Raw genomic sequence first — 27,882 nt, forward strand, 5'->3', positions numbered from 1 at the left:
TGAACAACAGACATAAGCAGGTCAAGGCGAGAAACAAAAATTTCACTTAGTGTTTAGAAGAGTCCTTGGCCCAGCAGAGTGGATAAACTGCTCCTTAGCATATGACAGATGGAAGTGAATTGCTTGCTAACAGAGTATCCAATAGAATGATACAACTCTTTTAATGACCTACTGAATTGTGAATCAACTATCACGGAGACTTCACTTTCATATATGAAATAAATTAATGCAGGAAAGCTTTTATAGTATCCTATGCTCATAAATGGCCAGATTGTGAACCCTTTACTCATATTGGTGAGCACTTACTCATACAAACTGGTACATTGAAGTCAGTGGCTCTGATCATGTGAGTAACTGCTCACCGATGTGGATAAAGTCTTCTCCATCTGAACATTAAAGAAAACTTAAGCTCCTGGACCTGATGAAATATCTGCCTAGAGCTATAAATATGGATGTAATTAGACATCTCACTTCTTTTCAATATCTTGGAGCAAGAAACAGTACCACAGTTATTAAGAGTCCATTTGTAGTAGGCAAGTGCAATGTTGCAGGAAGAATCTAATGTTTTCAAATGTGTCCATCATCTTTGTATCTGAGTGCATGAAATCACATTGTTTGTCCTTGCACTGATACATTGCATCCACACTACAAATCAGTTCTTTAAGTGTCCACTGCATATTCCCATTCATGGGATGCACCAGCGGGTGCTGCCCCGGACGGCACAATCTTCTGATAAGCAGAGCTCATTTAGAGCAATCATCCTCCTCCCCTTCCATGTCCCTGAGCATTCAGAGGGTGAGGCTATAAAAAAGGGGGGGGGAGCGGGCCATGCTCGGCAACTTCAGTTCCTTCTAGACACAACAACAGAGGCAAGGGAATCATTTTCGATCCTCCAGATCCTTCTTTCAAGAAAAATATGGGGCCCTAATTTAGTGTAGTGTACTTTTTTTTGTTAGTGTTAATCATAGGATAAGGTTTAGTTAGTTTGATAAGGAAAAGTTTCATTCTTAGTTTAGTTATAGTTTCTGGCTACTGGTTTCATGAAACATCTGAAGGCAAAGAGACCTGGCTTTAAAAGGTGTGCCTCTGGCCCAGCAGTCTTCATGAAGTTAGATGCCTGTACTAAACATTTGGCATGCCTTAGCAATGGCTACTGTCCTCCAAGATGCTCTGTCTGCAGCACATGTACTCCAAGAGTGCACAAGAAGCACCAGAACAAGGCTGCAAGCTTTATTGGTTCAGGAAGCTCTGGTTGTGAATCGTCTTAGATCTGACACTTCTGAAAGACTCGGTCACAAAGACTGTTATTGCCTCTGGGTCAAAGAAGATGACCACTATGCAAAAGACTCTGGTCTCAGAATCAGGTTCCAAGACTGCTGAGCAGTCAGTTCCTAAGTCATCAGATCTGACTTTGAAGCACTAAGAGACTTTATCAGTGTCAGCATCTGAGATAAGAGCCAAACCACAAAATGAATCATCAGTTCTACCTATATCAGTTCTGAAAAAGTCTGTGCAGGACAAAAAGGCTCCTATAAGCCGGCTAAATCACATTAATGAGACTTCTCAGGTCTGTCAGAGGAAGAGCCAAGAACAACTAATTCTAAACCAAAACAGCAGTACATCAAAGCACACTAGCATTCGGTAGCAGGGTCTATGTTGCAACTCAGTTTTCAGCAGGCTGGTGTGTTGTAGATTTACACCCCTTTTTGCTGCACACAAAGACTCTATATAGACATGCCCAAAGACTAGAATCTCAGATGAGGGTAAATCTGTGTAAAAATCATTTCCCAGTTCCGAGGATTGCAGTGGATCCAAAGAAATTCTGGAATCAGTGGTAGCTTCAGTACCAGTTTACTCAACTTACTCTCTCTGTGGTGGCACAACAGCATCACATGAATTTGCAGTTGGATCATTTGCTGGATCCACAAGACTCTTCATCTAGAAGGGAGAAAAGGTAACTTTCTGCAACTTTACCTTCTTGTACAAACCCACCTGAGAAACAAAGGAGGCTGGATGACTTATCTCAGATTTATCCCAGACATTTCCCTTCTGTCCCCTAAAACACCTTCAGCCTCTCCTAGTAACGTTATTTCACCCTTATCCATTTTGCACATGCCAGGTCACATAGCTTCACCAATAGCATCTATGTCATATCCAAGGCTGGAAACAGTCTGAGGAAAAATTGGATCGTGCCAATATTACAGATATTCCTCTGAGTTTCACTGCCAAAGAGAGAGTATACATCTAGATACATTGCATACATCTCACCCTTCAAGATGCAATATGGTGCTCAAGTTTAGTTACTGGCACAACTGACAAGGCCCACCCAAGGCTGGATAGCACTAATGTTTGTTGCTAGGTACTACAGAGATGTTCCATAGTTGCAGGAATGCCTCTCCATCCAGGGACCATGAAGAGACTCGCTCCATCAATCAGAGGTTCCCAGACCTAGTCATGTCTCCTGGTTTCTGGAGCACTCTCCCACCACAGTGCCTGACAATGTATTAGAGGAAGAAATGGAATAAAAATGGAAGAAATGGAATGAAGACTAGGACTATAACAGCTCTGACAGGGTCAGGCCAGATGGCTACAGGAGAGTGTTAGAAGGCAGATATATTAGTCCCAGGTTAAGTAGATCCCTTTTCCCTGGGTAAGGTAACAGGGACAGTTCCAGAACAAGCAGGAACCAATTCAGGCAGGCAGGCAGGCTAATTAGGGCACCTGGAGCCAATTAAGAAGAAACTACTCGAATCAGTTAGGACAGGCTGGCTAATCAGGGCACCTTAGTTTAAAAAGGACCTCCCTTCAGTTTGTAGTGTGCATGTGAGGAGCTAGGAGCAAGAGGCACTAGGAGTGGAGAGTAGGAAGGCATATTGCCGGAGGACTGAAGAGTACAAGTATTATCAGACACCAGGAGAAAGGTCCTGTGGTAAGGATAAAGAAGGTGTTGGGAGGAGGCCATGGGGAAGTAGCCCAGGGAGTTGTAGCTGTCATGTAGCTGTTCCAGAAAGCACTCTAGATAGCTGCAGTCCACAGGGCCTTGGGCTGGAACCCGGAGTAGAGGTAGGGCCTGGGTTCCCCCCAAACCTCCCAACTTCTGATCAGACACAGGAGGAATTGACCTGGACTTTGGGTTTTGTACCAGAGGGGAAGGTCTCTAGGCTGTTCACTGACCCACATGGTTAATCTCTGAGGTGAACAAATCCGCAAATAAGTGCAGGACCCACCAAGATAGAGGAGGAACTTTGTCACACAGCATTTAAAAGAGAACTGGATAAATTCATGGAGGTTAAGTCCATTAATGGATATTAGCCAGGATGGGTAAGGAAAGGTGTCCCTAGCCTCTGTTTGTCAGAGAGTGGAGATGGATGGCAGGAGAAAGATCACTTGATCATTGCCTGTTGGGTTCACTCCCTCTGGGGCACCTGGCATTGGCCACTGTCAGTAGACAGGATACTGGGCTACATGGACCTTTGGTCTGACCCAGTACTGCCATTCCTATGTTATTAACTGGAAGCTGAACTTTTCCCAGATGAAAATTGTGGGGTTGCTTCACCTTCCTTTCTCTTCTGAGGATGCTTTGCAGTTTCATGATGTTGAATGGCCAGGACTTTGAAGCTGCCATCTGTCACACTGGAGGAAATCTTCAGATCCTAGGACCTCCATCAAAGAATAAACTCTCCCTCTCTCCCAATTTTAGATGGATTATTGCAACCAGTGTAAGCCATTTGGTCTACCCTTTTTCTTGTTAAACATTTAAAAAAAAAAAAAAAAGGCTGACAAGTTGTATCAGCTATTATATGAGAGGTTTACTCTCTTTCCTATGCACCCTAATCCCAATTCTCTACTAGTGGCAGCAGTGGACCATAGACATAGAAGAGGATAATCTCATTCTGCTTCACTTGGTATAAATGGCAAATTCCCAGGCAGTGATGTCACAGTTTCAGTATCACTTATAGGAACAGATTTCTGTGTTTGCAAATGCACTCCCTGAGGAACAGCATAAGTTGCTGGCATCTTTAATAACTGAAGTTCAGACAATGGCAAAACATGTAATTAGAGCCTCCTTTTATGTTGTTATACTTTGCAGATATGAATGGCTGAGGTCCTCTACTCTTTCTCCAGAAATCAACTCAAAAGCAGACGACCTTCTTTTTGAAGGTGATAGGTTATTTAGTAATAATACTGATGAGATACTGGAGAAGTTGAAGGACACAAGGTCTACAGCAAGATCTTTGGGTTTCTTCCAACCAAGTGGGAGAAAGACCTCTGGACCTGTCTTCAGGTACCATGGGCAGTTTTATTCCCAATCTTACTATTTCCAACAATGTCATTTTCAGCAGCAAAAACCCCTTTCCTCCTCACAGACATGCCAGAGAAGCAGACCTCTTTCTTAAACCACAAATGAAAGGGAAACGACCTTCAACTTTACTTCTGGTCCAAACATCAACCATCAAATTTAACATGAGGATCAGAAGCTTCAGAGCAATCTACACCAACTCTCCCTCCCGACTCTTTGGAAACTAACTTTCTCACGGTGTCAGCACATCGAATTCTATCACATTGGACAAGCAGATTCTGCGATAACAAAAAAAGCATATTCCATTCAGTTCAAAGCCCTTCCTCCACCCAACACCCCTCTCCCTTCCCTATTCAGGGACCCCTCTTATGAAAGCATGTTAAGATCAGAAATTGAGTCCCCACTACAAGTGGAAGCAAGAGAGGAAGTTCTGAGTGAAGTCAGAGGTCAGACCCTCTTTTCCAGATATTTTCTGATACTAAAAAATACAGAGGGCATTGTCCAGTTTTGTATCTGAGGAAGCGCAAGGCCTTTATCTGAAGATTCCATTTCCATATGTTAACTCTAGCATCCATTATACCTTACCTTTCCACTTTAGATTGGTTTGCAGCTTTCAGTCTAAAGGATGCATCTTTCTATATGTTTATCAGACCAAGTCACACCAAGAATCGCTGCATCATAGCGGGTCAGAATCATTTGCAATATAAGGTGGCCTATCTACTGACTCCAGAGTTTTTATGAAGTGCCTATCTCTGATAGTAGCTTATTTTCGATGGTAGGCAGGGTACTTTCATTTACTCTTATTTAGATGATTATCTCATCAGAGCCTCACCAGAAGATGGCCATCTCAAGGACATACACTATATATGTTCCTTTTTTGAGTGGTTAAGACTCTTGTTAAACATGGAATAATTCCTTCTGCTTCCTCCACAGAAGACCCCTTTCATAGGAGCAGGTCTTGATTCTCATGAGGGCAGAACTTTTCTGCCTGAAGAAATATTTCTTAAGTTTTAATCCACGATAAGGATGCTCCATCAAAGTCCTACCCAAAAAGTAGTGCTCTTTCTAAATCTCATAGCTTCAGCCATATGTCATACCTGATGCTAGGCTCAGAATGAGAACTTGTTAAATTACAGATCAGGTACAGACAGGATGTTCATAAGATTGACCATCCTGGAAGAAATTCTGCTTTCCTTGACATGGTGGACTCAATGTACAAATGTTTTGAAGGGCGTATCATTCAGCCTTACGCATCCACTGATGACAGTCGTCTTGAATGACCCCAACAGAGGGTGGGGAGTATATCTCAGACTAACAGTTCAAGGTCATTAGAGCTCTCAAGAAAATAAGCTACAGATCATAAACATCCTAGAATTATGAGCAACCCCTCTTGTTCTCAGATCTTTTGTACTTCATATCCAGAACAAGGTGGTGCAAGTTGTTACAGAAAACAGCAGCAGCAATGTATTACATAAATAAGCAAGGAAGCAAGCTTACTGTTCCCAACTATTCAAGGAAGCAATTGTGTTACAGGATAGGTGTAACCAGCACAGGATTTATCCCATTGCTGTACACCTAGCAGACAAGGACAACAGCCCAGTGGATCAGCTGCACACACATGCATTGGAACTACACAAATGTTGACTAAAGAAATAAGTGATAGATGACATCTTCAATCTGTGGGAGTTCCTAACCTAAATCTCTTTGCCATCAGACAGAATTCAAAGTGTCCCTGCTGATGCTCAAGACAACACAACAGTGGTACACAGCCTCTCTTCATTTCTCCAAGGGAGCGCACAAACTTCTTGCAGTCTTACTGGACCATTATCTCAACAAGACAGCAGAATTTATTAGCTGAACTCTCTAACACTACACCTGATTGCACAGACTATAGATCTTTAATGGACCTTGAAAAATCTTGCCCTTTAGAAGTGAAGCATGTATTGATTAACTCTAGAAGACAATCAAGTAGAAGGTCTTATCTCAAGTGGACTAGGTTTGTGAGGTGGATAAGGAAGAAACGGAGATCCACCATGGGCACCAATTCAATATATTCTGGAATATCTATTCAATTACAACTATCAGGTCTTTCCATACCTTCTTTAAAAGAACATTTAGCAGCTATAGTAGCACATCATGCAGTCACAGATAATAAATCTGTCTTTGCACATAATACAGTTAAGAGATTAATGAAGGGACTTGCCAATATTTATCCACCAGTCAGACACTGGTTCCATCATGGGACCTCCAATCCTAAAGCAGCTCATGAAGCCTCTATTTGAACCTATGGCCGGTTGTTCTCTGTTCCACCTCTCTGTTAAAACAGTTTTTATAATAGCCAAGTAACATCAGCAAGTAAGTGAGTGAGTTACACATCTCCATGACAGCTCCACCCTTTGCAGTCTTTCACAAGGATAAAGTTGTACTTTGTCCTAACCCTAGATTACTTCCCAACTTTGTATCTGACTTCCAAATTAATCATACATTTAGCCAATTTTCTTCCCTAGACCTCACACTCACATAGGGAAATCAAAGTTACATACTTTAGGTGCTAAGAAAACTTTAGACTACTATCTTAATGGTAAGGGTTAGGCTATATCTTCACAGCCATTATCTAGATGGTTTAGACTGTGTATGGAAGAAAGTTGTAAGCTAGTATCTATTCCTTTCCCTTTTGGAATAAGATCACATTCCACCAGGGCAGTGGCTACCTCTATAGCACATCAATGGGCACATTCCAATTACTGAGATCTGTAGGGCTGCTTCATGGGGGCTTGACACATTTACAAAACACTACTCCTTAGGCCTAGTGTCTAGATTGGATACTCACTTTGTAAGCGCAATATTTCAGTCCCAGTTAGGACTCTGAGTCCCACCGTCCATTGAAGGGCTACTGCTTACCAAACTATCCCATGAGTGGGAACATGCAGAGGATAGTCTAAGAAAAATATAAAAGGTTCTTCAAGTTCCGGGACATGTGGCTTCCACTTATTGTGAAGCAGCACCCCTTGCACAGGAGTTCAGAGGTTCAAATAGCAATGTCCAGTAAGGGTCGCACACGTACTCTGCCTGCTTATGCACCTCCTCTCCAAAGGTCAGCATGACCCATTCACCCTCAGCTCCTTCAGCAATGAGTCAGATGTATCCAAAATGCTCTACACTGAAACTCTACCTCTGCCCCCCTCCACAGCAATGAGTCTCAGAGCCTGAGTCAATTGACTTGGGCTTGCAGGGCTCGTGTTACAAAGCTAAAATTAGCCATGTAGATGTTCCCACTTGGACAGAGATCCTGGCTCTGAAACCCCATGAGGGAGAGAAGCAGTTATGCTGACCTGAGCCCCAGTGTAGACACCACTAAGCTGAAGGAAGAATTCTTCCATCAATCTAGCTGCTGCCTCTCAAGGGGCTGGATTTGCTAGTGACACAGTAAAACTTTTTCCACCATTGTAGCAAGCATCTGTTCTACAGTAGAATAGCTGCAGCACCACAGCTGTGTCACTGTAGACCTTGTTGTGTAGACACTTGGATAAGGTGGATAACGTTATCCACTGACTGATGGCATGGTTGGATACATCTGTGCAGACCCTTTTGGCATTGTGAAATGCGTTAAACATGGAGGAGTCATTGCTCCATCTCGGTTTGGGCTTTTCTTTGCATCAGTGTTATATAAAGAAACTTGTAATCTAGTCATGGGAATATTAGATTCCACTCAGGCAAACTCTAATCATCTGCATTCATCAACAAAGGTATAGGAAGGTGTCTTATTAGAGAATCACTCTTTATGGACGACTGTGCACTTGTAGCCTATTATGAGCAAAACCTGCAGATGACATCTTTTTTGCAGCTATCTCTGTAAACTTTGGCTTAACAATTTGCATTTCCAAGATTGTGGTTATTATCCACGGCTGAATTTGAAGGATGTGTATGACCTATTCAGGAGACCCTAATACATATTTGGTGATTTTGTGTAGGAGTGAAATATATTAATTCATATTTCAAACAGGCAGAAATAATCAGCTGTCAGAGGGAAATCTGTTCTGCAGCATTGCAGAGAGAAATAAATAGCCCTAAGGTCCTAATGTGTGTAGGAAGCTCTGGCTATTAGCTATTCAGCATATTAACAATGAAAACTTCCAAGCAAGGAGAAGAAAAGGGAAAATTCCTAAAAAACACTCTAGTCTATATCTGGAGATACGATAGCCTCCATCACATGAGAGGGTCTTGACATTAGCTTGAATACGTGGTCTAACCAGAACAGTTAGTTATCTTAGCATAAGCTGTGTAAGCATATATAGAGAGACTTCAAGAAACTTAATGAGGACGAGCATCTACAATATCATAAATGATCCAGGTTTCTGAAACATAAGCCTACAGATTCTTGTATTACATCTCAATGTAGGCAGTAAATGACACCAGTGTAAAAACCTGGATAGGCATTATACTCACTTTCTGCTGCTATTTACTACTATTATTTTTGTAAATATTTTCCCTTCTCTCTTTCTGCCAGCAATCTGTAAATGGATGTAGGTTATAAATACTACTACTCCAGATTGTGATTTGATGTGTGGATCCAAAACAAAAACTTGTCTGTAAATCTGTCATATAGAAAGTGACACATACATAACATCACACATTACCACATCTTCAGAGCCCATGATGCTTCTGCCCAATCAGAAAATATCTGCAAGTTCAAAGTGGGGAATTCTAAGCTTCTTCCAAGAAGTGGATTTCGATGGTCGGAGAGTTAGCTGTTCACAAAACAATGTGTGTATGTTTAGGTATTCATACTGTCCTCATCACTATGATATCTCTGAGCCTCTTACAAATTACTTAAACCCAGACAGGTGTTCTCTACCTAGAATTGTCTCTTCTTCTTCCCACCCAAGAACAGAAAGATTTTAATATATGTTTGTTCCCAAACAAAAAAAACCCAGTCCACAGCAGAGAAGATTGTGGTCCAGAGAATACCGGAAACCTCCAGACCATGCAGACACGTCCTATTGTGCGTAACCACCCCTACCCCTTGCCCTGCCAGCGTGCACTGTGCAAACCTGGCTGAGTACTGGGAACTGAAAATCGCAAACGAGACCCTAGACTAGAGTTTGTTTTGTAACAGCACATGAAATCCAGTCTTCCAACACACTTTTCCCACCTGAGCTCCCAAGAGAACTCTGTTCTCATTTCATTCAAGCCTTTTAAATCAAAGCAGGCAATTTAATGTGGCTGCCAAGAGTTATTTGGCAAACTGAATGTATTTGAATTTATTTATACAAATGAGAAACACAAAACCCTACAGGAAAGTGCAGAAAAGGGAGTCTAAAGTTTTAACCCATTCAAGGGAGAAAAAAAATATGGCCTGTACTATTTTTATGTGGAATATTTTTAATGCAATTTTTAAAAAAGATTCTGAATAAGAGTTAATTTAATACCAAGAAGCTAAAATCTTTAAACAAGATGGTCAAGGTTCATTTACTTAATTCCCCTGCTTAGACTGGATTATTCATGCAATACATTTTCTAGAACTTTATCCCCAAATGGTGGAGTTTCCACTGCTTCCCTTGGGAGTCCATTCCGCAGTCTTGACACATCTGGCTGTTAGGAAGTGTTTCCTGATACAGTATTTGGCTTAAATTTTCCTTAGCATCACAGGCTGAGCTGGCCCCTTAAGAGGATTGAGGCTCACCCTCACCTGTGCCAGGTGAACAGAATAAGAATACAAGGGTCATGTGACAAGGGCATGTGTCTATGAGCTAGTCCTGCTGGGACAGAAGGTTGGCCTGTAGTCAGGCAGGGGAGACACTCCAGGGATGGAGTGAATGGGGATAGACAGCCCCGTTGTTTAGGATTCCAGGGCTGGGATCCCACAGTATTGAGTGAATGTGAGTTTCCCCTGTGCTGCCAGCTTGTGAGGCAATACGGTAACCCCGTCAACAAGAGGAAGGAACAGACTGATTGGAGCCCATGAGGGCTAGAAGCTGAGCTGAAGAGCAGGGCTAAAGATTGTCATGGAGAAAAACAGGCACTGAGAGGAAGGGCTGGGCCCAGGAAGTCTAAGCCAGAAGATTTGGTTTTGTTTGTTTCTTTTGGCGGGGGTAGGGGAGAACTTTGATTAACTCTATGAAGGGCTGGACTCCTGTGACTTAGCTGGAGAATAAAGTTGCCTCAGTGACTCACTGCAATGGAAGCTGGTGGTCTCCCACCTGAGAGGGCAAACTGAAGCAATGGAAGGGCCCAAAGCCAGATCAGGTGAATCCCTGCTACACTTAGCTTAATTTAGCTACTCCTGATTATATCACCGCTGTACCCCCCCCCAAATAATTTAATTTCTTTCTTGATATTCTATATGGCGAATAGTACTGCACTAGTAAACTTTTAATGTTGATTTTCAATAAGCCTTGGTATACTGAGGAAGTTCCAGAAGAGAGCTAATCTCATGCCAATTTTTAAGAAGGGTAAACGGATTGACCTGGGTAATTATAGACCTGTAGGCCTGACATCAAACCCAGGCAAGAATGGAGCTGCTGATATGGGCCTCAATTAATAAAATTAAAGGATGGCAATGTCATTAATGGAAATCAATTTGGGTTTATGAGAAATAGATCCTGTCAGACTAACTTGGTATTTTTATTTTTTTTAAATGAGGTTACAAGTTTGGTTTAGCTTCAACGTCCAGACGTTGGATCATGTTAGACCTTTCTCTGCTAGACTGAAGAGCCCATTATTAAATATTTGATCCCCATGTAGGTTCTTACAGACTGTGATCAAGTCACCCCTTAACCTTCTGTTTGTTAAGCTAAACAGATTGAGCTCTTTGAGTCTCACACTACAAGGTATGTTTTCTAATCCTTTAACTACTTTTGTGGTTCTTCTCTGAACCCTCTTCAGTTTATCTACATCCTCCTTAAATTACGGGCACCAGAGCTGGACATAGTATTCCAGCACCAGGGCCAAATACAGAGGAAAAATAACCTCTCTACTCCAACTGGAGAGTCCTCTGTTTATGCATCTCAGGATTTCATTAGCTCCTTAGGCTGTAGCATCACATGATGACCTGATGTTCAACTGATTGTCCACCATGACCCCAAATCTTTTTCAGAGTCACCACTTCCCAGGATAGAGCTCCCCATCCCTTAAGAATGGCCTACGTCCTTTGGTTTTAGATGTATACATTTACATTTAGCCTTATTAAAATGCACATTGTTTGCTTGCATCCAGTTTACAAAGCAACTCAGATCACCCTGAATCAGTGACCTGTCCTCTTCATTATTTACCACTCCCCCAATTTGTGGGTTATCTGCAAATTTGATCAATTATGGTTTTATGTGATCTTCCAGGTCATAGATAAAAAATGTTAAACAACACAGGGCCAAGAACCAATCCCTGCACTTTTGATGCTACACTGAAAAGCCTGGCTTAGCTACAAAGATACCTCCAGGCTGCCAACTACATGAATTTAAAAAAAACCCAACAACATATTTTGAATTTCTTTCTAACTCTGTGTAAAAAGCTTCAAATATATAACAATTCAATAAATGTATTGTGTGTCAGTTTTTGCCTCTATACCTATTACATTACTTTAAAGAACAAAACATGCGTTTACATCTGTTACAGAACCATTAATGAGAGAGAAAACAGTTCTTTGTACTTATGCAGTACTCTTCATTTGAAGATGATCTCACAGCACTTCAGAATATTAGGCCACTTGGACTTTTGTGCCTAAATATAAATAACCAAGTTCGAACAATTTGGCTAAGGTGTCTGAAGTTGGAACCCGAAGAACAAAGGGACCCAAAAGTAGAGGCCATTTTTGGAAACTCAGTCTTAAGAATCTTGCCAACTTTCACATAATGAGTTTGTGGGAGAGCCCATCAGTTCTGACTTCCTGTCCCTCTCTCTAACTAGTAAACCTGCTGTTGGCTTCTCAAATAAACTTTGTTTTCCTGCCTCAGTCACTATGATGCCACCTGCAAGAATCTTAACAGCTTTTCTAGAAGAACTGATAAAGAAGCAAATAGCACATCGAAGGAACAGTGAGAAGGAGCCCCTGAAACACCCAAACCATAGGCACCTACTCCATGGGTTCTCTGGGGCTGGAGCACCCATGGAGAGAAAAATGGTGGGTGCCCCTACCAGAACCCCCCCCCCCCCCAGCATCTCCTGCCTGCCAGCAGGCCCCACTGATCAGTGCCTGTTCCCCCTCTCTCCCAGTACCTCCCATGGATTAGTTGTTTCACAGCATCAGGAGGCAGTGGAGGGGACAGGGGAGGAGTGAGGGCACAGCATACTCAAGGGAGGGCGGGGCCTTGAAGGAAGGGGTGGAGTGGGGCTGGGGCCTGGGCGGAGCCCCCCCTGGCAGATTAGAAACTCGGTGTCTGTGACTTGAACTCTTGAAAACCAAGTTAAGAGCCAATTGAAAACTGGTGCAAATGAGTAAGAATACAAAGAAACACCAGGTAAAATTCTACCGCTTGGGGTTTTAATGAGAAATACATTCATCTTTGGCACTGAAAGATGTTTCTGGTGCAGTTTCCTCCCACAAGACAAAGCCCAACACTCTTGTGTATTCCACATCCTTGGGTTCCACACATGCACAGAAGTTCCACACACCCATGTTGATAAATATCTGGCCCTGAGGTGGTCCAAATCCTGATAGACGTCCTCTTTTGTGACCCAGCAGGGGGAGTGAGCCCCAACCTTGGCCACCCCAGCCACTACAATGACATACCACTCCGCCTCTTGGAGTCCTTCCGGGCAATCGGACTGAAGGACTGAATCTCATTGTATGTATGCCCTTGAAAATGAACAACATGATAATGTGTATCAATAGCGTTTTTAAAATAATACCGTCACATGATTCTAGAGGGCGTTAAAGAGGGTGTGAGCATGAGAGCACATAAGAGCTGGGGGCAGATTTCAGATGTAGGGGTACATCACATGGAGGCTGAAAGGATAAAATATAGCTGGGTGTTGGAAAGATGTAGGCAAAAGGTATCTTCAATGAGTGCTTAGAGGCTAGGGGAAGAGGATGGGCATGAGACTACAGCAGCAGCATGTGTGTAGGGGGCCACATACAGGCGTGGGGGGGGGGAGATCAGGCATACTCAGCAGGTATGTACAGGACAGTGGGAAGGGCTAGGAAGTTCCACACAAAGTACTGACAGAAATGCATAAAAGTTCAACATCTTACTTCTCCACTCATCTACAGAAAGCTTCTCATGCTCCAAGGAATCGTCGTAGGACTGCTGGGCCTCCGTCTCCTCCTCAATGTCTCGGAATTGGTCAAAATATGGATGGGCCAAAGCTTCTGTGGCTGTGAGACGCTTTTCCACATCCAGCTGCAGCATCTTGTCGAGCAGGTCCACCGCTGCAGAAAGATGGGAATACTTGGCTAGGTGAGTGAAGCAATGATATTTAGGATGTCCTGCATATAAAGTCTGCGAGGACCTTGGGGCTCATGCTCCTAGCATCCAAGAATATAATGGGTTTCTAATGGGCAGAAGTTCCCATCAGTACAGAGGCAGTAAAATCAACAGGTGAAACATCAGCTAGTTTATATCCCAAACTTAAATTTTGTTTGAAAGCATGGAAAGGGGGAAGGAATACAAATCACAAAGAGAAGAAATGTTTCACGGTTTAATGTTTTTTTTCTGTCATTTAAGCTTTCCCCTGCAGCACTGCGAATCCAAACATAACCTTGTGTGAGTTATTGAAAATTAGGGAGGGAAAAGTAAAACAGAGCTATCTAGCTTCATTGCTGAAACCAAGCGAGCTTCAAGGACATCATTAGTGAGAGGTGACTTCAAGTTTAAAATTCTTTCAGTTCTGATCTGTGTTGTGGAGGGGCCAAAGTATTTACAAGGCAAATATAAGCAACCCAAGTAATCTATAAAGTAATCTATACTAGGCTTGGTAAACAGGAAGGCAGGAAATGCCAAAGGCAGGCTGATTTCCTTCTTGGGTTTACTGCTTTAATGTTTCAGAGTTTGATGGAGCTCTGCTTACCCACATTTATGACCTATGAGGGGAAACAGTTCATTGTAGGCGGCTTACTTTTTACCATGAACGCGTAAACAAATTTCAGTTACCAACTTTGTATCAAAAATGTCCCGATATCTGATACACAGTTGGGAAATGATTCATATACTTTTCCTGGTAAAGGTGGCTGAAGCAGTGTATGCAACTTTCTGTGCCCCTTGCCAGAGATCACGCTGCCTTGGGTCTGGGAAAAGAACAAAGGAAAGAGGGATAACATGGATACCGCCTGGTTTGCTCTAGGCAACTTGATCCTGGAGCTCAGTTGTGGCCAAAGTACATTCCACTGGCCAACTGGGGCTCAGAGAGTTCTACAGTGTGATCAGCTACTGGCCTTGTTCCACAGGAAGGTGTGGGAAGCTGCATTTTCCAAGTTCTATTACGCAATGGTCTCTCTTTGGACAAGAAGCCATGCTGCTTGGCTTACAAGGGAGCATCGCATGCTGTGAGCTGTACATGAATTATGAGTGCAGGTGTGGTCTGCTCCATTTTAAGCAAATTAGGTGTGACCCTCAAGCTCCTGACTTAAGGCAAATGTGGCCTTCAGTTCAGTAAATCAAATGATCCCAGCCGTGATCTAATGATCTCTGGATTCTGGGAAACCAAAGTGAACTGGGTTTGTTTAGGATTGTCTTCCCTTCGCAGGCGTGTCTCCATCCTGTCCTCACAAGTGTGTGTAAGACCAGAAGTTTCCTTCTAAATTTTTTCATAGAACTAGGTTCCTTTAACTGCAGGAAAAAGTGAGCTTGGAAGAGGCACCACAGAAGTCTCCAGATGGACTAACATTCTGCACTTAAATCAGTCTCATTCTCCTGGCCACCACAGCACTATGGAGCTGAGAGATATTTATAACTAAGGCTGGGCTTGCAGTCATGAGAAAAAATTCACAAGTTTGGGAAAAGTGCCAAAAGTCCTGGGTCTTGTTATTTTAAGGGCAGGGGAAGGGAGAGAGCAAAGAACAGCAGAAAACTACTATTTTAATGTCAATAATAATTGGTTTGCCATTTAATTTACGTATCGTCAGCCCGTGGAAAGGGCTGATCAGCAGAGAAACATCATTAGCCCTGTAGGGGACACAGGCAGCAAGAAGGTCATGAGGTCTAAGAGAAAGGAAAAGTCCTGGAGTCCACGACATTGTGACAATTTGCCTTATACTGGACTGGACGTGGCGTGGGAGAAATACTGAAGATGACTTACCTAGAGGATTGGCTTTTGGGGAAAAGCCGGGATAATCCATTTTGGGAACCCTTGGGAAGGGACTGGATATACTTCTTAGCTGAAAGAGAGAGAGGAATGCACAGCATACAGACATGCTGAAGTCAGAAAAGAGGACAGTAGAAAGCCCTCGGGTCCGTGCCTAGATGAGCAGGAATGCAGTAAATATCCAAGACTCCACACTTATGTGGCCTCTTCATGGAGGAACTGATTCATTTTTTTTTATTTTTTTTTTGTTACACATAAGGGAGCCTTGCGACACCTCTGGGAGGTACAAAATATCTCAATCTTCCAGAGGGCTCAACTGGGTTACCGAGAGTGGAATGATCTGCCTGCGGTCACACCTGAGTCGCCAGCGCCTCTGGCCCAGAACCAAGGAGTCCTGACTCTCAACTCCTACCCTCTCCTGTTCACCCCCTTTAAAGGAATATTTTGACTCATTGGTAAATAGGACTTTCTTTAAAGTCAAATGCTCTGGAGGTGCACTTGCAGGGATAGATGCCAAGGCCACTGCCTTAGTTTGGATGATTTACATTACTAAAACCACACGAAGGCACATGTCAAAGACAATGTAAAAATAACTTATTTTCATGTGGTTCCACCGCAGGCGTTCAGAAGTACAGGCCCTAGACACAGTGTTTGCCTTACCGCTTGCTCCCAGTTTCTGCACAAACTCCTCTCTGGGAGTCCGGTTTACATTTCAAGATCTGGGTCAGCTGATCTAGATTGGCAGGCTGAGTTAAAGGTTATTAGGGCCATATCTTGGAACCATCCAACAGCCCAAGTATGCTGGCTTGTTGGCTAGGAGGTCTGTGAGGATTAAGGAGAATGAATCTTCACTCCAAATGGCTCCGGGATGCTTAGTGCAGAGTCAGAGCTGCAATAGCTCCCAGCTGCTGTGACCTTCCTAGGCAGGCTTTGGTGGCTGGAGCTGTGCATCCACAGGGCCTGCTCCCAGCCCCCTTCTGCCGTGGTGTGCAAGCAGCCCTCACAGAGCTGTGTTCTGCCATGGGCTTAGGGCCTGCATGGGTAACCTCAGTTCCTCCCCACAGCACAGAACGCCACTGACTGGTCAGGGCAGCATGCATGCAAGAGGACACAGGGCAGAACTTACCCAGTGTACCAAGTGACACCCTCCTCCCCCAGTATCCCCACCCTCACCATACCTGTGTAAATGCCCAGTCACAAATACCCAGAGTGTCTGTTTCAGGCACAGCTAGGGGGCTTCTGTGCCACCCAGAGGAGTTTGACCCAATTTGAAAGGATACAATCTTTTCCTTTAAACAGGGTTTTCCCAGTCAGCATTTCTGCCATGATACAACCAACAGACCAGATGTCCACTGTGCAGGAAGAAACCGAGAGGCGCATGAGAAAAGAACAAGGCCGGGAGAGGGAGGAGAAACACAGTTCAGGGGCCTTGTCCTGCTTTGGGGACTACAGTAATGTCTGCTGAGTTATTTAGTCATTGGCATGGTTTTGCTCCACCTTCAACCCCCTTCTCCCACCAGCTGTAGTTTCTGGGTTATTACAACCTTGGGTTTCAGCTTTTCCAATGGTGACAGCTTTAGGTGGAGCTGTCTCCTGATGCTTGATTAGGGGCCTCATAACTGCTGCTGGAGATAAGGTGCTTTTTGTTCCTCCTTAACTTAACAGCCAATAGAGGGTTGTGTGTGATCCACACTAACCCACCCGAGGGAGTTCCAGTGGTGATCTCCAGAGAGCCCCAGCTGAAGAAATTTAACTCACCGGTCTGATTATAATGCATCCAGTTCAGAATGACTTCTGGTGCTCTGTACCAACGCGTCACAACGTAGCCAGTCATCTCAGCATCTGCGTGTCTGCCAAGCCAAAGTCCAAGATCTACAGATCAACAGAGGAGGAAGATGGTGAGGGAAGGAAAAGAGATCCTGCAGGCAAAAGAGAACCTGTTTCCATGATATGAAGTGGATCCCATCAGAGAGCTATAGCCTCACCGCTACACCAGAGCCACCCCAGCCAATGGTTCTAACAGGTTTGTCTTAATTGCACTGTGAATTACAGCCAGGCTGCAAAACCAGTTGTAGCCTGCAGCCCCGCAGAAGGAATCTGTAGTGTGTGTGACCAATAGAACATATGTTTTAAGAAGGTGGTGATCCTTATTTTTCACAGGACTGTTCTGTGTCCTGTAAGGCAAGCCATTCTCCAACCCACCTCTCCTACAAAAACGTCCTGTTGCTACCAGGTTCCTCCGGCAAGAGCTGGAAATGCTTTGGCCTGACCTTTAGCATAGACAGGGCCAAATCGCTTTTAGCAATTCCCAGCAAAGCAGGCCCTTCCTTCCACCCAGGTTAAACAAGCCTTTCTACCAGGAGTTGAAAATGGCTTGTCTGCAATAGGTCTTCAGCTCTAGCTGATGGGAGCGCAGGGGAACTGTGTCTGCCCTCGGTTATCATCCTTGGGTTATTTTTCTAATATAGATGTGACCCTAGGGCACTGAATTTCTGTAAGGTATTGCTGTGCACGTCAGTGCAGGAGGTTCACTCCAGCCTCAGGCCCTGATTCAGCAAGGTACTGGAGCGTGTCCTAACGTCAAGGACCTGAATAGTCCCATTGATTCAACAGACACGGTGTTAAATATCTTGCTGAACATGGGCCTCAGGATGCATTAGGAGCCACACTGGTGTGTTAACAAGATTCACGCACTCAGAGCGGTTCACCAGCTACCCAACACACCGCATGTTTCGCAAGCCATGAAAGGGCACCTTTGTACCTACCTTTAGTTCACAGTCTTCGTTCACAGCAAGATTGCCTGGCTTCAGGTCCTGCAGCAGATGAGAGCAGAGCAATCAGGACACAAAGCAAATTGCAATTCAACAATGTAAATCTCAGTCAAGTCTCCCCTTGGCCTTTGTTGGGTTGTATCATCGCATCCAGAATCCACTCTTGCTACAGCAGTGGAGACAACATGCCTGCTACACAGTTCAGCATCCCAGAGTAGTCACAAGGGTTATTTTCTTTTCTGAAGCCTTTCATTAATCAGGAGGCATCACAAAATGATCCACGCAGCCTGTTGCAAAATATTGCATTGCCCACAGAGCAAATCCAGGCCAACACAGGTAGGAAGGGAATTAGGCAGCAAAAGGGAAGAGGGAGAACTAGTTTAGGGAGAACTTAAGGCCCAAGCTCTTAGTGAGATGATGTTCAAGGCTATGGGAGAAGCTGCTAACATTCTGGCTGAGTTGTGCTTCTCTCAGAGAACAGAAATAAAAGCAGAGTAACAGTGCACATGAACTTACCCGGTGAATGATTCCAGCAGAATGAATGTACTGCAATGAAAAGGAAGCCACAGTGTGATCACCAGCAAGCAAATCTTTCACTGCCCATAGGAGAAACACGTGTTAGCAACGGAGCCTGACTACTGAGACCAAAGCAACCTGCATTCTTCTTCTGCAAAATCCTCACTCCCAGCTCTGTGGCTCTACAGCACAGGTCACAAATAGGAAGAAGAAATTGTTGCTAGAAACCCAGGTGAAACCCATTCCCTACATTACGTTCTTTACAACAGCTGGAATTAGAACACTTCTTGAAGGCATAGCTGGTATGCCATGAAAGTTACTTAAATCAACTATAATCTTAGAAGCCTCAAACTTATCACTAAATTGCATGAGTTGTGCTTATTCTACCTATCAAATCATATAGGAAGGAAACAGAGTCTAGCAGCTAAAGCACAAGATTAGGAGTTGAGATATTGGTTCTAGTCTAACCTCTCCCCAGGCTCACTATGCGATTTTGGGCAAGTCATTTAACCTCTTTGTGCAACGGTTTCCCCCATCTGGGTTTCACAGTGATCTGGGGAAAGAGGTGTTGTGGAGTGTAAGTCCCTAATGTTCATAGGGCACTGTGAGAATTGTAGCTGGAGGGCAGTCTAGTGGGAAGTACTATTAATCATTAGTTCCACAGTTCAGTGTTCAGATTGTTATAAGGGGCTGTTTTTTACCATTCCACTTCGTCATTGTCTGTGTAAAAACGGACATTCTTGGCTCATAGTAACTGAGGAAATTGCGTTCCATCTGTTTTCTCTAAAAGCAGATGGAATGAGGGAACCAGACGCTCCACTTGCTAAAAGCCTCTTGCCACCATCAATAGTTTTGCTAAGGAATCTTGGGCTGTAGTGACTTGAACAGAACAAGCCAACTGCCTCCCTAGCAAGATATTGCATGACCTATGATGGATTGAATGGTTAAGTCACCTGATGACCAATATGAAAACCAAAGCCACCTCTGATACCTCTGAAGTATAAGCTTTCAATGAAAGTGGGTCAGGAATTTTTCAATTAGCCTTTTTTTGGGGGGTCAGAAAATAACAATTTGTCAAAACAAAATGTTTCTGTGGGATCGTATCAGTTGCAATGAAACTTCTGTCAGCAAAAGTTTCTCAAGATGGGAAACCAGATGATCCTACAGGTTAGTCTGTCCATGATTTAAGGGTCCACTCAGGGATAATACAGAGCAAAGTCTACTCCTATGGCAGACCTGGTGATTCAATGTGTAAATCCCTCAGACACCAGTTCTTGCTTTTGACTATTCCAGATCCACCTACCTTCAAACCTTTCAGCATTTGATAGACCAGGTACTGGATCTTTTCATCACTGACTCATGTCCCATGATCTTTTGTAAATCTGTCCGCATGTATGGCATCACCAGATAGCTAAAAGGCAGTAAGATAAGTCCCTGAGTCTAGGAGAAAACATAGGGAGCCATGCTAGCCTTGTTCTCGCTATGAAGATCAGATCAGTTGCAGGAAGCTTTAGTGTGTCACTGGGTTACTAAGACCAGGGGTGGCTCTATGTTTTTTGCCGCCCCAAGCACGGCAGTCAAGGAGCCTTCAGTGGCACACCTGCGGGCGGTTTGCTGGTCACATGGATTCGGCAGTGGTTCTGTGGGTGATCTGCTGGTCCCGTGCCTTCAGCATATCGACTGCTGAATTGCTCGCAAAGCCACAGGACCAGTGGACCTCCTGCAGGCATGCCGCCGAAGGCTGCCTGACTGCTGCCCCATGGCGACTGGCATGCTGTCCCAGGTGGCTTGCCGCCCCAGGCACGCACTTGCTGTGCTGGTGCCTGGAGCTGCCCCTGACTAAGACATCTAGTGAGGAAGTTAAAGTTGCTACCTTCTCTGCAAATTGTTATTTCTACTCTCCTGAATTTAGAAAAATCACTCATTCTCATTGTGCCCATTGCAAGATACCAAATATGAGTATGAGAGAGAGAGCACTGTTCATAGCTTTAAAGTCTTTCATCATCAGCGATAAGCAAATCAGGTGTGTGAAACAGTTTATGAATTTTTAAAGAGGATTTTTAAAAACTGCTGTCTCAGGTCCCAGACTGATCCCCACGGTGCCTCAACCCTGGCCGGTCCAGCTTCACCATCCAAGCTGAAGGCAATGCTCAGCCTCCCCCCACACCAAAAAAGAAAAACAAATCAACATAAAAGGTGAAAAAAATAGATTTTTAAAATTGTTTCTGTTTTAGTAGTCTAGGATCTGACAATATTTTGTTATTGTCCCTGTGCCCAGCATGACATATAAATCACTACACTAACATGCATCGTTCTATCTTAGGAATGTCTAATGGGCCCATCACCATATATCTAGATACCAGTTTCTGGTATTTACATGATATAAATCAATACATCTGATCCATTCTCCCAGAACATGTGGTGTATGAGCTGCTTGCTTATACTTTTCTCAGGGATTTTACCAACTGGATCTGATCAGTGCTTCTAATCTTCCTAATGTAATTTTATTCAGGTATCTCTGGCTTTAGATTGGCCCCTTTTCAAATCAACTCATGGGATTGCTTGTCAGCATGACACACTTCCTTCTTCAAGTGCAAAATCTGCCATTGTCCTGGACAACGATGGAACCTATATTGAATGCAAACCCCACAAAAACCCCACAAAAAACTTACAAGTCCTGGAATGCACTGAAGGAGGTGGCTGAGGTGAAGACATCAAGCAACCCAATGACCTGTGGGATAAGTGGGTAAATGTAAGACTGGAAAGTACACACACTAGAAGAGTAGTATTCTCTGTAGAGTCACAGGTCAGTGACACTTTAAGATTCCATGTGAGGGATTTGGACTCTCGTCAATGGGCTTTATGGCTATTTCCTCTCTTATAAACAGACCGAACATTTGTCTGTACTGCAAGTCCAACTTCACTTCTGGAGCAATAGCAGGGTGGCAGCGACAAAGAACCCATGGAAATGAGAACTGAACACGGAAACTGAATCCTCCTCTAAACTCCAAAAAGGGTGCGGTCCCTCTACATCAGGCTGGGTGTCCATTGGCTATTCCTGAGGGCATTCTGTGCCAAAACAATTAAAAATTCTGTGCTTAAAAAAAATAAATTCTGCTCACAATATTTTAAAATTCTGCAGATTTTATTTGTCAAATAAATGTAGAGGCTCCAGCATGGCATTGGGGAGCACAGGCCACTGGCTGCACAGCAGTGGGAGATCACTTTGCAGTTCTCCCTCCCCCAAAGACAGGGACTCAGTGGTGAGGCTGTACCCAACCCTGACAAGTGCAGGGACCAGGCCTGCCCCAGAAACACCCCAGGGCCCGGTCCCTCCATGCCAGGTGCACCAGGTGTGGGCAGCAGGCTCAGCAAGGCAGGATCCAAGTGTGGAGGGGCTTAGGGTTGCGGGGATCCAGGTGTGGTTTGAGAGGGGTCTATGTGGGGCAATCTGGGTGTGAGCAGCTCAGTGGGGGATACAGGTGAGGGTGCAGGGGGATCTGGATGCACAGGGGCTTGTTGGTGGGTTCTGGGTGCAACGGTAATGGAACTCTGCAGGGGAGTCCAGGTGAAAGTGGTTGGGACTCAGGGGTGGGGGGTCAGTGGGGAGGGGGTCCAGATCCTGGGGGAGTGGGTTGGGGACCCAGGTGCAGCTGGTTGGGGCTCATCGGGTGGGGATCTTGGTGTGGGTGGCTCATAGGGTGATCCAGTTGCAGGGGGAGTGGGGCTCATCAGAAGGGGTTCTGAGTGCAGGGGGGTGAGGCTTGGCGGAGAGTTTGGGTATAAGAGAGTCTGGATATACAGGGGTTGGGCAGCTGAGGGAACAGCTCCCTGCACATGGACCCCGCCCCCTGCAGCTGAGGAACAATGGGTGCAGGAAACAGGGAGAGGGGATGTTTGCAGAGCTTCCTGCAGCTCAGGGAGAAATCTGAGGGTGGATCTGACTTAGCCCTGGATGCTGTGCAGGGAAAGATGAAGTCCCATCCTCCCCAGCCCAGCCAGGACTAGCAGCTGGGCCTGGCACAAGGTAGGAGCCATCAGCCAGCTTTCTCCAGTCCTGCTCCCTACCCCACAGTGATTTACCTCTCTACCAGCTGCCCTGAGCACCCGAAACATACTGCTGGAGAGGGTTCGCATGATGCTTTAGTGGCTTCCCTTTGGCTTCCCCATCAGAAAGTAATTTTCTGCAGGGAAGTAAAGAAATCTGCAGAGGACATAACCTCTGCGCATGCGCAGATGGCGCAGAATTCCCCCAGGCATGCATTGGTGGTGAAGCCCACCTTGCAGCAGCTTCAGGAAAACATGAGGGCTTTTGTCCCTAAAGTCCACTATCACTTGATCTTACGGTAACTCAGTGAGAGAAGCAATGTAGCCCTCTCTCGTGTCCTCATGGAGGAGGTGGCGACTCCCATTCTCATGTTGCATGTGCTTCAGCAGCATGAGCTCCCTGTATGATCTCTTGGCAAAGATCTCTGACTGGAAGGGTCGGCAAGCTTCTTGATGGCCACTTTCTCCCCCGTCTTCTTATCTATGGCTGAACTGTGGCAAACAGATAAAACGAAGTTCTGAGTAAAGCAATGAGTTTTCATGGACGATGCAATGTTAATCTAACAAGCGGCCTAAGAGAAAGAGATGGATACTGGAATCCGGAGCTGATCAAGGAAAAAGTTCCATTTCCCTGATCTTCCATAATGTACATGAAAGAAATGCAGTTGGTAGACACTAGCATTGTACTTCAATTTTTTCTACTGCATCTCTGGTATAAACATGCTACTACCAATATTTTAACCAGCTGTATCTGCTCTGAAGGAGGTTAAAACACTCATGGTTGGTTTACAGTAGCACTGTCCCATTGCTCCAGCCTGTGAAGATGGGCTGGTGTTAGAGAAATGGTGGGTAATGTGAAGACAGATGCTTGGAAGTCAGGCTAACCCTAATCCTGTACCCACACACTGTGTCCTTCCACTGATTCTTTGACAGCCACTTCTCTTCTGAGCGAACTGGCTCTTGAGAACCCAGCTGATTCTCTCCTATGCCCTTTCCCTGCACCTGTCTGCTCAGGATTCTGAAATTTGGACAGGAGAATGGGGGGGAGGGGTGTTTGTGAGAGAGGGGAGATATACAGATTCACTTTCTGTGAATCGTCCAGGATGCTGTTATTGCTTGGGAGAGAGTCAGCCCTGGGATAACTAACTTCGGGATGTGGGGATTCTCTCTCATTTGAGGTCTCAGAATCAGAACTTGGATGTCTTTCTAAAATATATGCTTTAGCTCAAACAGAATTGATGGGCTTGATGTAGAAATTACAAGATGGAAATCTCTGGCTTGTGTTATACAGGAGGTCAGATTAGATGGTCACAATAATCTCTCAGGGCCCTTAAAAAAAATCTGTGAATTAATTTGATAATGTTTGTGAAGTGTTCTGAACATGGAAGTATTTTGTGCTACACATTTGGTATTAACGGTATATACAGGTGAGGGTTTTTTAAAGACAGTTAATAGTATTTAGCACTTGAAAGGGCTTTTTATGTTAAAAAATGTATAAATATTACTATATTAATGCTCGCAACAAAGCTATAAGGTAAGGTAGCTATTATCCCCATTCTATAGATATGAAATTGATACAAAAACGACAACAGTGGGAGTCAGTGTCAAAACCAAGATTTGGAGTTGAGTGAACTCCATTTTGGAGTTCTTGGCTCCAAGCCCCATGCTGTCAAGAGGGCATACAAGAGTCTCCCAGTCATATCTGCTATTTATTTCTCCATATGAAGCAATTCAGTGACACCTCTTCTCTCAAAGTCCCATGGCAGAGTTGCAGAGAAGGCAGGCCCTCGATATAATCAGCAAAGGGATGGAAAGAAAAGCCATCAGCAGCAATCATCCAGAGACTGCTATGATTCCTAAGATTTTCCCCAGTGCTTTTCAGGGTGAAAGCATTTGAAGAGGAACCTCCATAATGAACTGCACCACCTCCCTGAGCCAGTCAACCCTGGATGGCTGTGAAAGGTTGCCTGTGTTTTATGACTGACAGCTTCCAGCTGCTGCCTCTTGAAGGGAGAGAGAAAGGCAGGGCTTTTCCAGCCCAAGCCTCCTTGTTGGGCTATGCACTTCCGCCACTTTGCAATTCCTTCTCTCTCAGCTCATTAAACTGGAGAACTGTAAATCAACATGTCTTTCCTGCTGTGACTGCTAGTGGTGCAGTGTGACCAAACCCATGTGAATTTCAGTGTTATCACATTGCACACTTCATCCCATATCTACTTCCTGTTCGAAACCAAATAGTCCCTTTTCTCTTCTTATCACCTTTGAAAGGAAAGCATGGCTTCCTACCACCTCCCATCCACCCACTAATGGGCTACAGCTCCTCTTCTTGCTCTGGTGACCAGTAGTGGCTCTAGGATTTCCAAGGGTGGTTGGAGGGAACTACTATGCAAAATAACTGTTTCTAATCCGCAATAGGTACATGATAGCTAATCGTTCAGACAAGCAATTTTCCAAGATCCTGGCTGACCTGCAAAGTTACTCAGTAGCATTTTCATTCAGTCTGTCTCAGACCACCTTTGGACACAGCCACATCAGAATTACTCAATTACTCAAACCTGATCAAAACTAACTCTCTATACACGTGTGAAATCTGCTATAAAAATTATTAAACAATATTTTATTTTAACAAAGAAATTTAACAGAGGAATTAGTTTTTCAGGGAATTGGGGGAGCTTTTGTAACTTGCTCTATTTGCTTCTATTTAAGTATCTGTAACAGCATATAGAGCTTTAAGAAACCCAAATATATGGACTATTATAGAAAGATTTCAGAGTAGCAGCCTCTCAGAGTTTGTAAGACAACCCCCACCTTTTCATATTCTCTGTATGTATATATATCTCTTCACAATATGTTCCATTCTATGCATCCGAAGAAGTGGGCTGTAGCCCGCGAAAGCTTATGCTCAAATAAATTTGTTAGTCTCTAAGGTGCCACGAGTCCTCCTGTTCTTATGTAGAAAAGAACATCCCTGTGGTTCCCAGCAGAGGACAGCAAATCCTAATTCCACAAGCTTCCACTTGTACTTCAGCCAGGAATCAGCACCAAAACCAGCAAGCGTTCGTCATCCATGGAGTTCTGGCACTACCCGGTTTAGTCTAATGGGTTGTCATTTAGGGCAAACAAGCTGTTGTTTTTTGGGAGTTTCCATGTCAGCTGAGCTAGAGACCGGTTTTTATTTAAGGGAGCAGTAAAGGATTCTGTTGTTTGTGTTTTTCTTTTTGCTTTAGGCTTTATAAAGAAAATCTGGAAGGATAATTTCTCCCCCTCCTTTAAATTTTTTTTTTAAACCTCTGCAAATGTCAAGAATATTAAGTCTGATTTTCCCTGATTTTGCTGGAGAAGCCTATTAGGAAAATGCACATAGCAAGTGAAGGGGCAAAGATGTTGAATCGTTAACAAAGATTAAAGTTTTGGAGAAAGAATGTTAGCTATTGAAGTTAAATAGATATGACCCAAATTTCAAGCCATTGGAGTGAAACCCCCTCTTTCTTTCTGTGACTCTCTTTTCCTTCTTGTGCTGTCATAATTCTACTCTTTCTTCAGGGAGCTGCTGTCTTTTAAAGAAGACAAAATTTATATGTCTAATATGAAAAACATATACTGTAGAGAAAACAAATCTTTCAGACCCTGTTTATGCATCAAAAAACAGCTAACCAGGGTGTCAGTCCAATGGTCCCAGGACTATGAACTAGGTATATTACGTGACCCTGGTAATGACATTCAGGCAGAATATTTCCTGCAGAATACCTAGTACAGGGAATAAATCTCTCTCTTGCCTTTGTGTATTGGTGTATGGACTAGATTCTGATTTCATAAGGACATAAACTGAAAGTAACTCATTAAAGTCAGTGGAGTTACTCTAGATTTACACACATGCAAATGAACAGAATCTGACCCTATACATTCATTTTTCTATTAGCTGCCTTTGCCCAGCTGATTGGATGACTATGCATTGTTTTTCTGTCTGTCTTATCCCTTTCTAGGCTCAGAATTAATCATTAAACTGGCAAGAGGTTCCAGTCAAGACAGGCTGTATTAGTTTAAACCAGGATATTGGTATAGGACCAGCAGCAGAATCCCATCTTCCCTTTGGGGAACAAGAGGGTCCAAAATCTTTTAGGGGGAAGTAACGTCAGCCTTGGAAACAGATTTTTTTTTTCTGCTACTACTAGCTCTGCCTAGTTCCTACCCCTGGGACAGAGCATAGCAAGGGCTGGCTGTCCTGTTCATCAGAGACAGTGAGGAAACCAAGGGACTGAATAAATAAAATCAAACATAAGGGCTGAGCCTCTAGTCCCCATCACCTGGAGGGTGATGGATACAGCAGCACCTCTCCCCAAAATGTAGTCATTTAGGGTTAGGGAGGCCCAACTCTTCAGGCAGTAAACACACACACAGCAGAACAGCTGCTCAAGCTGAAAGTGACTTAAGGTATGGCAGGCAGGAAACAAACCTTCATCTAACATGCAAATTTATTTCATAATGGAGGACAGCTAAGAGGCACCTCCCCTGTTTTCTTCCCGTGAGCCATGCTTTAAATACCCCCCACCCCGTTCTTCCTGCCAGGACCCTTGAAAGAAGAAAGGCCAAGACCTACTCACCAGACAGAACCATAAGCCCCGGATCCCACTGGGTTGATGGAGGTATATCTTCTGGGCAGCTCCCAGACAGTTTTGTTTACTTCCTGTCTGTAAAAACCTTTGCGCCGGGTTAAGCTCATCTTCTTTTGGCCCTGGACTGACTCCTCCAGAGCACAGGTCTAGGGTGAGACTTCTGGGGGAAAGAGGTGAAAAGACTGCCCTTGTTCCTGTTTTCAGCTGAGAAAATAAGTCCTGGATAATTTCTCTTTCTGTCTTCATTAGCTGTGTGCTTGAAGCAACATGTCCCTCCTTCCTCCACCCCCACATCAGCCCAAGGATGAGGCATCAGGTTTCAATCTAGACACACCCCTACCTCACACAGGTACCTGTGAGGTGGCCCTACCGGAAGGAGGGAATGCAGTCCTCCTCTGTC

The 27,882-nt window shown here is 44.2% G+C and overlaps 1 protein-coding gene across 1 annotated transcript; it reads right to left on the bottom strand.

Moving 5' to 3' along the window:
- Positions 1–12,754: 12,754 nt before the first annotated feature.
- Positions 12,755–27,774, bottom strand: MAPK13 (mitogen-activated protein kinase 13). Its single transcript, XM_030561250.1, is given in 17 exon segments — positions 12,755–13,091; positions 13,488–13,664; positions 13,745–13,751; positions 15,526–15,608; positions 16,196–16,244; positions 16,246–16,274; positions 16,816–16,887; positions 17,294–17,389; positions 17,392–17,407; positions 18,301–18,348; positions 18,823–18,852; positions 20,126–20,178; positions 20,181–20,233; positions 21,495–21,553; positions 23,233–23,312; positions 23,315–23,361; positions 27,471–27,774. Coding segments are annotated over 17 exon segments (1,098 nt in total). The 5' UTR covers positions 27,590–27,774; the 3' UTR covers positions 12,755–13,011.
- Between the last annotated feature and the right edge of the window lie 108 nt (positions 27,775–27,882).

Source organism: Gopherus evgoodei, chromosome 4, assembly GCF_007399415.2.
Source record: "Gopherus evgoodei ecotype Sinaloan lineage chromosome 4, rGopEvg1_v1.p, whole genome shotgun sequence".
NCBI classification, from domain to species: Eukaryota; Metazoa; Chordata; order Testudines; family Testudinidae; genus Gopherus; species Gopherus evgoodei.